The sequence below is a fragment of the Oncorhynchus kisutch genome, linkage group LG15, assembly GCF_002021735.2.
Source record: "Oncorhynchus kisutch isolate 150728-3 linkage group LG15, Okis_V2, whole genome shotgun sequence".
In the NCBI taxonomy this organism is placed as follows: domain Eukaryota; kingdom Metazoa; phylum Chordata; class Actinopteri; order Salmoniformes; family Salmonidae; genus Oncorhynchus; species Oncorhynchus kisutch.
In genome coordinates this window covers 64,271,946-64,286,061 of record NC_034188.2, presented here as the reverse complement: position 1 = coordinate 64,286,061, position 14,116 = coordinate 64,271,946, and the positions used below count along the sequence as shown (strand labels likewise).

The following is a 14,116-nucleotide window of genomic DNA, read 5'->3' as shown; positions in this document are numbered from 1 at the left end:
TTTCTCTTTGAATAACTTTATTTATGTGCTGACATTCTTGCCACCTTTGCCATAAATACCCTGTAAATCAGGGAATAAAACTAGGTTGAGGCATGCTACTACCAACACTGAAACCTCTTTAAATTCACAATGAGTAGCAGTATGACTCCACAATTACAGATTTTCATTTCAGTACATTGGTAGTTGTACCTGGGCACATAAATGTTCCATGACAGTATTAGATCAAATGTTTACGGGATAGGCTATTCATTATGCCCAACCGGAAACACGTTAAATCTGATAAAACATGTCTGGAAAAACTGGACATGCAGATAATACAAGCCATGTTCACTAAACCAGTACAACAAAAACACAAGCTTAATGCAGATGATGGGAAAGAAATGGGGAGAGAATGCCCACAATTGCAATCAATACATTTACTTTAAAAATTCTGAGAGGATATTTATGGTTAAAATAGGCATGGCTTTAGCTCTGTATTCATACCAGTTCTCAAATAAATCAAAGTTTGTCACGTACAGAGATCAGCAGATGTTAAAGCAGGTGCAGCGAAATGCTTGTGTTTCTAGCTCCAACAGTGCAGTAAATGTCTAACAGTACAATACTAATACACAAATGATTCCAATAAATAATGTTCACGCTCAATGCCTTCACTTCAATTAAGTTTCAATATTTGACTATTTAGTAGATATTCTCTCCGCTGACAAAATACAGTAACAATTCACATACCATTTTACCAGTCTTTCTAGCGCTCTGTTTGTCAGTAACATTTTAAAATCAGATTTCACCCAAAAGCTTGATTTAGCAATTTAACAATATGATTTATATATTTATTCAATATTTACATTAAATAAACGAAATAACCACAAAAATCACACATTGTGCATCTATCGTGATTTTTTGTCAAGTCATGCCATAGTTGCCCAAAGCTTAATTCTTATTCACTGCAAACAGAACACACTGCTAGGCTAGCTCTCTTTCAAAACAGCACTTTGGTTGTAAAAATAGACTAGATCAGCTGTGGCAATGTGACAAGTGTTAATATGACCCAGTATGTTGGACATCAGTTCTCCACCCAACCACTATCAGGAGGTTTCAATATTCTGATTTTTCCCATCCCGTCTCCCAAAAACAAAAAAGCAGTTGTGAGCTCTTGTGCCATTGCCTTACAGATCTTCCAATTATGGAAAGAGTGTTTTAGCCCACAGACTCAATATGGGATACGATGATACTTTAACCTCCTGTGTCTCAGTGATGTTTTTAAAGTACCAAATATTGCTTGCTGGTACAAAGTCAGAAATGGGTCAAGTAAAAGTCTAATCAAATCAGAGGGTAGTTAGTTGGCAACAATAATGAAGAGGTTGAGACCACGGCAGTGAGATTTTTGACTTTTTGTTACATTTAAAAACCGGCGAGGCTTGGCGTTCGGCCTTCTGTGTTCTCTCATAGGTTACTGCAGTGGGGAAGCCTTCATTGGGATCATGATTCTAGAGTCCATGTGCTGAATGAGAGGAACTGCAACAGAGATACAAGATCAGAGGAGAGTTCAAAGTATTTAATCTTTAAAAAATGTGCACGCTATGTGAAAGTACACTTCATAACAACTGATTTTGCTCACCTGTATAATACACAACCTCATCCCAACCCTCATGTTGCCAAGCTGCATTCCTTGTGGCTTCTCTGGCCTCAAGGTCTTTGTAAGCTGAAATCAACAATGAAACACTATTATAAAATGAATGTTAGTCTTCTTTTAGAAAAAGAATAACAGCCTTGTCTATAAGCCTAAAAACCTAGTATGAGACGCTACATGAATGTTAGATCTGTGTGAATGAATGAGACTGGAGGAAAGGAGAGAAGAGCGATAGAGCTCATCTGCCTGGCCTCACCCCAGAGGTGGTGCACCATGTAGAGGTTTCCGATTTGGGAGAAGAACCCTCCCACTGCCTCACTGTTGTGCTGGCGGTAGCCAATAGCTCTGGCCCTTGGGAAAACAACAGGCCAATCAAAACAGTCACAACACTTTCCCACAACCAATGCTTCATCTTCTTCACATTGGCTGGAGGCCACCCCATGCAGATTATTTGTTATATCCATTTAACTTTTATTTATACAATTATTCAATTAAGAACATATTATTTGTCATGATGTCCTGTCAAAGAGTCAAGCACAGCTGCCATATACAATTATAATGGACTACTGTCCATGTGGTGTCTCAACCACTGATGATAATTTGACCAACAAATGTTATTATTCATACTGTTTGATTGAACTTGCTTTAAAACTATCATTCCAGTTTGGCAGAACTGGTTGGCTATACAGACAGTAGCTGCACAGTGCAGTGGATTAGTTGGATTGGATGTACTCATGCATCGAGACAGCTAGTTGTATGGTGTGGGGTTGGAGAAATGTCATTATTGGCTCTTAACCAGTCCCATTAGTCATCGTATATACAATCATATAAATTACAATCATGTACAGTTATTTTGATTAGCCAAATCATACTGACTTAATCCCCCTTGTCAGCATTTCATGTTGTTTTAACAATGTGGCATGACTTTTTCCCCCCAATTAGAATGAGTAATTCTGATCAATTACTGAACCAAATAATCAGAGAGTATGCACAAATCACAAATTAAACCTATTTGGCAGACAAGTTTGAAGAATTCAGAACAATGAATTAATATTGAAATATTGAATATTTGTCATAAAGGAACAAAAATGTTTTCAACATAAACCTGAGAGAATGGAATCATCCAGGCTCATAGGCTCCTGTTGAAAGTAAACAACTAAATTTAATCTGAAAATAGCAAGGACAGCAGTAGAATCTCCCTGTGCACTCTGGGATCTAACAACAGAGTATCAAAATAGCGTCTCTCAGTGGAATAGCTCGTACTAATGAGAAAATGGGGAAGGAAGTTTCAAGTGAAAAAGAAACTATATGCTGTAAGTAAAGATGAGAAATTCAAATGTAATCAGGTTGCCTTACCAGTAATTACCCCACTCAATCATGGTGCCAGGCTGAAAAAAGAAAAAATGAGAAAAAAATGATTTTTATTTTATTTCACAGGAATATAAATGTGTGACAATTTCCTCCAAGATTAAAAATGAATCATAATGGCCCTTTCACATGGATTGCAATATAGACCTACATTTTTGAGCATAATGTTTCCATAGAACCTACACAAACTCTCCAATGTCCATGTCAACAATTGCCCACCCTTTGTATCATCTGGTAGTGATTCATATTTATTCAGCAATGTAGCACCATCCTAAACTAAACCCCTGGTAGTGCTATGGTTAATGAGGTTCAGTCACTCAGTACTCACTCGGAGCTGGTAGGACCTGAGCTCGTAGATGTTGGGTCCCTTCCTGGGGATGGGCTCATTCCAGAAGCTGAACTCCAGGAGCAGTTGGTTCCTACGAGACAACAGCATCTTTCCTCTCTCCTCCCGGTACTTCATGAACTCCTGTGTCAACCTCACATCAATAAGCACATCTGATCCCTCACTGTCTATCTAGGGAAGGGTTCATTAGCTGTAGATTATAAGCCAGGGGTTATAGTAGGGCTGGAGCAAAAGCCAGCACACCCAGTAGATCTTCGGGAGAAAGCTTGGCCACCAGGTATATGAGTTAATGTGACAGGCGAGCTCAGACAACACTAGCATATGAAGCTATATTCAAGACTACTATATTCAAAGGCTTCTAGATGCTGCCGGGGAGGAAATGACAGTCATGGAACATTTTGGTTACCTTGTTCTGCCTGAGTTTGCTCATGACCTCGGTCAGAGCTGGGTAACCTCCTCTATACCGCCACATATGGACTGGAAAAACACACACACCAGCCATTATTTGCAAAGCAATAATACGCATATTCAGAGATATATCCATAATCCTTCTGAAGTGTAAGGGCATTATTTCAGTAATGCAGTAATGCAAAACTAACAGCCAGGGAACTATTGGCAACATGTGTGAACATGACATGGGTAGGCTAGGGTTAGGCAACACAAATCACGGTTTTCGATCTTGGTTTCGATTAATTGCTGTAACACAGGATAAACAATTCATAAAAGTCCCATGATGGTAGTAGTGACTGTCCATTAATGCTTATCCCTTAATAAACATTTATTGACATGACTTTACTTGAATAAATTATTTCAGTTGTTGTGTATATAACATATGATGACTTTATTTCATTCCAAGTAAACATCTCATCTCTATAGCGCTGCTGCCTATGCGGTCTGCCAAAATCCCTATTTTGTCATTCTTCAAAGTAAACAAGGCATACTTTTATGACTGCTGAATACCAACTATTAATCACGTAGTTCATGTATTTTTAGGGAGATACCTCGCGAAGCAACAGCTGCTCTCTATATCCCCTCATGATCACACATTCTCTCTTCTGTAGCAGGCGTAAAAGGAACAGAGACCAGCCAAGTATATGCACAATGGATTATGGTCATTGTAGTTAACTACCATATTTTATGTACTAAACCATGTACAATATTGGCCTGTTGGAAACTACAACTCCCTACTACATTGCACAGTTTGGGCTGGATCTGAATGATCTCTAAAAACCTAACGAAATGGAATTCTAATAATTGAACCAACGTCGGTCAATTAGTTGTTTAAAAAACAAAAAATAACCAACATTTAGGTTAATTGCTCAGCACTAATGTTTGCAGGCTTTTGTTATTATTGCCAGGTAGGTGTAACACCAACTTAATTGAATCATCATCTCACGAGGAAAATTAGCAAAACTGGTTCAATGAAGCCCATATCTCCTAAACTAAGTTTTCCTATCCCCGCAGGTGTGTCAATTCAAAGTGAATGTGCATTTCAACTAGTAGAGGAGTGTGTGCTCTGCTGCCAGCATTCTTACCAGCCTGGTCCTGCTCTCCATACCAGGTGTTCCAGGTACCCACCAGCTCACAGGGATAGTACTTATCATTATGGATAGATGGCAGGGTCTCCTCACTGTCAAGGGAAAGCAATAACAAACACATATTCTAGTAGGGAGCCTAGCAGTTAAGAGCGTTTGGCCAGTAACCAAAAGGTTGCTGGTTCGAATCCCCGAGCCGACAAGCTGGAAAAACCTGCCGTTCTGCCCTTGAATCTGATTCATAGGGGTTGGGTTAAATGCGGAAGACACATTTTGGTTGAATGTGTTCAGTTCTGCAACTGACTAGGTACCACCTTTCGCCTTCCCCTTATAATAATACTTGTACGAAATATAATATGACCATTATTATAACTATAACAGATTAACTGTTATTGTTGATGCCTGGATGCAATTATTTGACGTTAGCACTGACACCACTGCAGCTTTCTTGTCAGATTTCTCTTAGGACTTCAACATATACTTCCAAGCTAAATATAAATGTTCTATAACAATCCCCATCCCAAATGTTTAAAATAGGCATTTTGGCTGTGTGTTGTGTCTAAACCAGTTGTGCAGATTCTATGATAAGTAAAAGGTATTATGAGTCATCTTAAGTATGAGCATAGATAAATTATTCTACACAGTATTGTCATGCCAGTATATCAATTGCATCACAGGAATAAAACATTTTGTCTAAACTCTGCCCTTATGCAAAAAACACATGAATTTCACATGATCTTATGTGAAGTTAATGTGATCACATGTGAAATGTTCCAAAAACACATGTTTTCACATGCACAACCCACTGGTGACACCAGCCATAATATCACCACTACTACTTTTTACTTTATATCACACATACTCAACAACCAAATGAAACAATCATTTGGGACGGTACTACCCTCAGTACGGCTACTATTTAAAACAAATGTTTTTTACCTTTATTTAACTAGGCAAGTCAGTTAAGTACAAATTCTTATTTTCAATGACGGCCTAGGAACAGTGGGTTAACTGCCTGTTCAGGGGCAGAATGACAGATGTGTACCTTGTCAGCTCGGGGGTTTGAACTTGCAACCTTCCGGTTACTAGTCCAACACTCTAACCACTAGGCTACCCTTCCGCCCCATTTGAGGGGCTTTAGGTATAAAGGACTAGACTGAACAAGGTCCATACTACTTACCAAAGCTGGTTGTAGGCATCCAGGCACTCTGGTTTCACATTATGGACTGTAACAGAACAAGCTCTATTAGACATAGTGCCCTCTGTGTTGGAAGGGGTTAAATTGGTCTAACTTTACATTACAGTCAAGGTCCGTAACTACAGTGAAACAAGTATTGTAATTACTCATTTCTACATTATACTTACTTCTTACACTATAGTTATTACACTGCACTCAATTCTAAAATATAAAAAGTAATTTGGAATTGAAGTAAACAAGTTACAGTAAAGCACAACTTACACTGGATTTTGTAGAGGTTGCTTTCCTCATTCTTGGTAAGCAAGTGGGAGTGGGCATCCTTTCTGGGATCAACTTTACGCACAAATAGTGACTTGAACCAGCTATCTTCACGATTCCTATGGTTTGATGCCGACAAGCCCCTGGAGAAAAAAAATACAGATGGTAGTGTTAATACATATGTGAACGGAGACATCTTATGAAGTTAGTGACTCATCTATTCCTGCAGCAAAGGATTTCACTGCTGAGTAGTGAGCTGAAGTCAGATCTGCCCATGCAGAATAATAACAGTAACACATGCACTGTATGATGTTGTTGCCTAAGCTCACACAATGTTTGAGAAAATGCACACTGGTCTCCTACATGCAGTACCAGTTCTTGCATGTACCTGGCTGTTTCCGAAGTAAACAATAAGCAGTGACAGTTACAGCTAGCCACAGAACACCCCTGCTGCACAAGTATTAAAATACAAATTATATATCATTGGCTAATGTTGACGTTATAAGGTAAAGAAATGTCGATGTAGTAACATACTAATGTCATGTAAAATACAGTAAGCTACACTACATATACAAAAGAATGCGGACACCCTTTCAAATGAGTGGATTCGGCTATTTCAGCCACACCCGTTGCTAACAGGTGTATCAAATCGAGCACACATCCATGCAATCTCCAAAGACAAACATTAGCAGTAGAATGGCCTTACTGAAGAGCTCAGTAACTTTCAACGTGGCACCATCAGAGTCAGTTCATCAAATTTCTTCCCTGCTAGAGCTGCCCCGGTCAACTGTAAGTGCTGTTATTGTGAAGTGAAAACATCTAGGAGCAACAACGAGAAGTGTTAGGCCACACAAGCTCAGAACAGGACAGTTGAGTGCTGAAGCGAGTATAAATCGTCTGCCCTCGTTGCAACACTCACTACCAAGTTCTAAACTGACTCTGGAAGCAACGTCAGCACAAGAACTGTACGTCAGGAGCTTCATGAAATGGGTTTCCATGGCCGAGCAGCCACACACAAGCCTAAGATCACCATGCGCAATGCAAAGCGTGTAAAGCTCGCCGCCATTGGACTCTGGAGCAGTGGAAACGCGTTCTCTGGAGTGATGAATCACACTTCACCATCTGGCAGTCCGACGGACTAATCTGGGTTTGGCGGATGCCAGGAGAACGCTACCTGCCCCAATGCATAGTGCCAACTGTAAGGTTTGGTAGAGGGCATTTTTTTTTTCTTTTCATGGTTCGGGTTAGACCCCTTAGTTCCGCTTTAGGGAAATCTTAACGCTACAGCTTACAACAACATTCTAGACAATTCTATACTTCCAACTTTGTGGCAACAATTTGGGGAAGGCTCTTTCCTGTTTCAGCATGACAATGTCCCAGTGCACAAAGCGAGGTTCATACAGAAATGGTTTGTCGAGATCGGTGTGGAAGAACTTGACTGGCCTGCACAGAGCCCTGACCTCAACTCCATCGAACACTTTTGGGATGAATTGGAACGCCGACTGTAAGCCAGGACTAATCACCCAACATTAGTGCTCAACCTCACTAATGCTCTTGTGGCTGAATGGAAGTCCCCACAGCAATTTTCCAACATCTAGTGAAAAAACTCCCCAGAAGAGTAGAGGCTGTTATAGCAGTAAAGGGGGGACAAACTCCATATTAATGGAACGAGATGTTCGAGCAGGTGTCCACAAACCTTTGGTCATGTAGTGTTTATCCACAACAGTAGCCCTAGCTTTATAATAATGACCTTGAGCAAGTGTAATAATAATTCCCTATTAGACAGACAAGTACACTAGCAACTGGATATGCTGTGTATTAACTTCAACAGTTTAACCATTTTAGAATAGCTCAAATTAGAAGTTGCACTAATTTGTAGTTTATAAAATCGACTACATGCCAATAGTTGACTGGCTAGCTATTTATGCTAGCTTGCTAACAGTCACTTTTTCAGGTTCACTCCTGCACACTTGCAGCATAGACGAGTCAGAGGAACCTCTATTCTCAAAAATCGTCAATGAAACAAAAGTCAGAACCCCAACGCTTTAAACGTGCAAAGTAATAATAGTCACACCTGCTTAAAACGAAGATCTGTCCTGTCGACTGGGCCGTGTTTTTAGCCTGATTCAGGCCATTGCCAAATCTCTGAAGGACTCGGGTCGCCATTTTCCATTGATAACACTGGAGCGTATTCATTACGCCGATTCGGTTGCAAAACGTTTCTTAAACGGAAGCAAACGGAGAGGGACGTACCCGAATTTGTTCAAAAGAAACTCTCGTTTTACTCTGTTTGCTTCCGTTTGGCTATTAAACGATAAACGGTTTCCAAAATGAATACACCCCTGTCCTCCATGCAAACACAAAGTGGAGTCTGTGAGTCTATAATGTAGCCACCAGGCGGTAGTAAAACACCAACAAATTAATGGTGTGAACAGTGGAGGACCACTTGTCCTCGGTACTAGTTTTGTTAGTTTTTCCATAGAACCATGAAATGGAGCATGTGTGTGTTCCTCTTCTTTGTAGACTTCACTTCTTTTTTTTTGCTTGACTGAATATTTCTACCTTCTTTTCTATGATTGGGGATAAATTGAAGACTTTATTCATGCAATCGAACATCTTTGATGACATGCCTGTTCTAAAATTCCCGTGCCTCCAAGACAGTTCACATCAGTTGACGGGAATGACGTTCTCTACATGTCAAACTCAAGGCAAGCAAACTGGATCCAGAACAACCTCTGGCTAAAACCAGAGATGAAGCTATGGAGCCAGATAGCTGCCAAAAGGTTGAAGGTACGTATCATTCGGATCGCAAGAAAAGCCATGCGTGAAACATAAACGTGAAATTTCATCTGTGAGCATACGAAAACCATGTTATGATTACAGACTAACATTTTAGGCTTGAACAAACCTTGTGTTGCAATTCTGATGTACAATAATACCTTTCAGAGTTTTGGCAGTTTCATCTCACCAACAAAAAAAACTGTACACCACACTGCCTGTGAGGAGTGCTACACGAACAAGCCTTACAGTATAAAACAAACGGAAGTCAGGGAAACCGGAAAGAGTTGTCCGGCACGTTTTCAAGTTATAAGTCTCTATTACTTCTCAATTGAGTTTACTTCACATTTAGGTATCTAATGTAATGTATTTGTTTGCCAGTGCACGTCTAGACAGCACTAGCTGTATTATGCCTACAACAGGGACGTTTCAGTTTGCTAGGTGTACATAGAATAATATATGTTTGGTAAATCTACAAATGATGTATGACCACTGGAGTCTTTGCTACTCAAAATGTTTTTGTATAGAATATTTCACATTTATTTAATCACTCAAAATCTTGCCAAAGCATATTCTGTAGGAGGGGTTAATATGAATTTAAAATAATTTGACATTATTTATTTGAATCGGGTCATGAACATATGGACTTTGAAATGAACAAGGGAGAGGTTAAATGTAGTCTAAGTCTGGCATAAGTTTATTGCCACACTTTACAATAACTCTGCTAGCTGTGGTCTTAGGTCGTCTCCGTATGGGCTATTCCCTCCAGCACGACACTGCTGCCCAGTTGAAGAGCTTGTGATCTCCATGCAGCACCACAGCAGCATTAGTCTTCAGAAAAGCACCCCTCAGCCTTAGAAGATCCCCTTCTGGATGCATGCAGCCATAGTCATTATACCCTAATGTAGGCTTATTTGCTTACTAGCCAAATAAAGTGCAGAGCATGCATGATGTGTGCAACTCATCATTCAAACTTATTTGATAATTTAATTCATCCTTCATTCAGTTCAGTCAGTCAGTATGTCATCCATTCTGTCATTTGTCTGAGTTGCAATATGAACTAAATCAAAGAGAACCACCCTTTGCCTTGATGACAGCTTTGCACACTCTTGGCATTCTCTCAATCAGCTTTACCTGGAATGCTTTTCCAACCATCTTGAAGGAGTTCCCACATTTGCTGAGCACTTGTTGGCTGCTTTTCCTTCACTCTGCGGTCCAACTCATCCCAAACGATCTCAATTGGGTTGAGGTTGTGAAGACCAGGTCATCTGATGCAGCACTCCATCACTCTCCTTCTTGGTCAAATAGCCCTTACACAGCCTGGAGGTGTGTTGGGTCATTGTTTTGTTGAAAAACAAATGATAGTCCCACTAAGCGCAAACCAGATGGGATGTCGTATAGCTACAGAATGCTGTGGTAGCCATGCTGGTTAAGTGTGCCTTGAATTCAAAATAAATCACAGATCCTGTCACCAGAAAAGCACCATCACACCTCCTCTTCCATGCTTTATGGTGGGAACCGCACATGCGGAGATCATCCGTTCACCTACTCTGCGTCTCACAAAAACACGGCGGTTGGAACCAAAAATCTCAAATTTGGACTCATCAGAGGTGTTTGAGTCCAGGCGTTCTCGCGGTTGTAATTCTTGGCACATAGCACCAGTGGCCTCAATCATGGTCCTGACAGGGGCCAAAGGCAGCTCACAGTTGGGAATGAGGGCCCACATAGCCCTCCCAAAACATGGAGGCCTCTCCGCAAGCCTGGGAACAGTTAGGCCTAGGCTGCCTCTTTCTCCGAGTGGAATATGTTTTCAGTATTCAGTGACATGCTTTTCAATGCAATAAAAATAACACAAAAATAAAAAAATATTTCATTTGGATAAAAATGAGTCCAGTTTATATTTCTTCTACCATTCATGTTATGGTGGATAGTAATGATCTATTATCACCTTTTTAAATATCTATTGTTTTGCACAGCGCAGTGGGAGAAATGCAAAACAGACCCTGTAGTCTGACTGTGAATTGTTTTAGGAAACTGGATCACAAGTTGGCTTCTCCCACCTTGTGGTTGCTTTCAAGTTCACTCTAGCCTTGGTACTCACAGTAGATCTTAGCTGATGGTTGTGTTTTCAAATCTCATGACTGAATGCCACAAATGATGGAAAACTCTGTGTGATTCAACTTTACAATGCCAAGAGGAAATTAGCAATGGTTTGTCTGTTAAGGCTGTTTACATAACATGGAAAGTGAGATGGTGTCAAGGTCATGTAAACATTCAGTATACATTTTATTTTATTTTAATTGTTGAGTATTTTACCTCCCCATAAAATAGAGCTTTATAGGGTGTTGGAAGCATGTCTGCTTGTGGTTTTATTTCTAAATGAGAGATTTGATCTGGATTCTAGAATTCCTGTCATTCTAATCTTTGATTGTTTTTGGAGTGTCTTTGTGAGTAAGATCAGGGATCTTGGCCTTCACTTCCTGGATATGTTACAGTATTTCCTCTTTGTTGCATGTATTGTATTCAAATGTTGATTTGTATAGAATGGATTAATGACAGTACACTGCACAAATCCAAAGGGGAAAGTGCTGAGACACTGGCCAAATTGGTTTGATGATGATGCATGATGCATTTATAGGGCATGTGTTATTTTTCAAAATGTGTGAGTTCAAGTAGTTTACTCCTTTAGTTTTATGTTACATGTAGTCCTATGCTAGTTCAAAAATTAATTTGTGCAGCAATTTTCTCATTATGCCATTGTTTTGTTTTAGGAATATTTTTTTATATCAATCTCATGATGTATAAAAACATCTGTGATGAATTACAATAATCAGTACAGTACATAAAAACATGCTGGTTTCTGTAAACTTCTGCCATCGTCTTTTTGTATGTGTTGTGAAATAAGTTGACCTAAATCTATCTCCTCTTGTTGATGGGGTCTTGTAGCAATACTGCATTTGAATATCACCACAGGAGATTTAGACTAGGCAGGTGAATTAAAATGTTCCCAGACCCTATTGCTATACTGTATGTACAGTAGGCCTATCCCTATAGAGAATCCCAATGTTAGCAGCTCAAGATTATGTGCTTAAACTGAAACGCTGGAAGCCATGATGCTCTCTGAACATCCAAACGCTGCTTCGTCTTAATGCAAACAGAATTAACAAGGACTTTAATTGCTTAAAGCAGCCCTTAGCTCCAATTCGAGTCTACATTTGCTCCTATTCGAGTCTGCATTTGAAAAACTGTGACAGAACATTATGGAAAATTCATCTGAGGGTGCCCAGGACAGCAATATAGCCAATAACACTGGTTTGGAAGATGATCTTTATAAAAGCGATGCTGAAATCCAACCCACTTCCTCCCTTCTTCAAAATTGCTTTCACAAATTGCATAGACTTGTATATAGGTTAGGCATCAGCATTCAGCAGCACACAAAACTAAATCCAAAACTGGTCATTCCACTGCATTACTGGATTATAACAGAGCGAAAAGCCCAGGCCCGGCAGCAGATACACATTCCAGTGGAGTTTCCTTTCCTCTGTGTGGAGATGCACAGATAACCTAACACTGAGGTATATTCAGTCAGACATGCTGTATTTTTGCCGTGAAGTCGTATTTTTGTTTGTTTGGTATCAGCTGCTTCAGTACACTACATTACATCCTTTTCTGGAGTTGTTGGTTGAAGAGCCCTGTTTCAAATTTTGTAGATATGGGCAAGTGAAGGGGGAAAGAGTGGAGTGGGCATGGCATGGGTGGTGGAAAAGGATGTACGGATGAACCAGATTAATTCATCATGTGAAGAAAGACAGAAAAAAAGGAGAAGATTTTGTGTTCTCTGCTTTAGAAGAATGCTTACCACTCCTGGAATTCAGCATGACTCTTAAGAGGGATTTGTTTTTAATCCCGAGATTTAAATCATGTGAATGCATCAAAGGCCGACATTTTTGTCCAGAGCTGCCTCGGGTTGAGGCAAAATTTAGAAATGTCTGGACTAAGCAGAAGATTGGGCCGATTGGCTAACATTTGCCTGAGATCTACAGTTGAAGTCGGAAGTTTACATACACTTAGATTGGAGTCATTAACAATCATTTTTCAACCACTCCACAAATTTCTTGTTCACAAACTATAGTTTTGGCAAGTCGGTTAGGACATCTACTTTGTGCATGACACAAGTCATTTTTCCAACAATTGTTTACAGACAGATTATTTCACTTATAATTCACTGTATCACAATTCCAGTGGGCCAGAAAGTTTACGTAGAAAAAGTTGACTGTGCCTTTAAACAGCTTGGAAAATTCCAGAAAATGAAGTCATGGCATTAGAAGCTTCTGATAGGCTAATTGACATCATTTGAGTCAACTGGAGGTGTACCTGTGGATGTATTTCAAGGCCTACCTTCAAACTTAGTGCCTATTTGCTTGACATCATGGGAAAATCACAAGAAATCAGCCAAGACCTCAGAAAAAAAATGTAGACCTCCACAAGTCTGGTTCATTCTTGGGAGCAATTTCCAAACCCCTGAAGGTACCACGTTCATCTGTACAAACAATAGTACGCAAGTATAAACACCATGGGAACACACAGCCGTCATACCGCTCAGGAAGGAACAGTCTCCTAGACTGTTTGGCCAAAATGACCATTGTCATGTTTGGAGGAAAAAAGGGGAGGCTTGCAAGCCGAAGAACACTGTCGTGTCTTTGGCTATGCCGGATTAGGTGATATGACATGCTATTCTGACTTCATATATTGGTCAGAGATTCTGTCATGCATAGGTGTAATAGGTGGCAGGGAAGTCAGGTGCAGGAGAGTCAAATGGAGTGAAAAATGGAGTCTTTTAATAAAGTCCACGGCGTATGCTCCATAACACTAAATGTACATAAACAAACAAACATGGGTACGAGGACCCGACGCGCACCTATACAACAATCACACTACACTGACAATAAAACAATCTCTGACAAAGACATGAGGGGAAACAGAGGGTTAAATACACAACAGGTAAT

The 14,116-nt window shown here is 40.0% G+C and overlaps 1 protein-coding gene across 1 annotated transcript; it reads right to left on the bottom strand.

The window, feature by feature from the left end:
• LOC109905669 (protein NipSnap homolog 2-like) lies at positions 1-8,732 on the bottom strand. Its single transcript, XM_020503187.2, has 10 exons — positions 8,407-8,732; positions 6,336-6,475; positions 6,057-6,102; positions 4,877-4,971; positions 3,748-3,818; positions 3,324-3,464; positions 2,984-3,015; positions 1,884-1,978; positions 1,616-1,699; positions 1-1,512 (listed from the first exon to the last, which is right to left on the bottom strand). Exons 1-10 carry the CDS (start codon positions 8,526-8,528, stop codon positions 1,448-1,450), a joined length of 891 nt encoding a protein of 296 aa, XP_020358776.1. The 5' UTR covers positions 8,529-8,732; the 3' UTR covers positions 1-1,447.
• Positions 8,733-14,116: the final 5,384 nt, after the last annotated feature.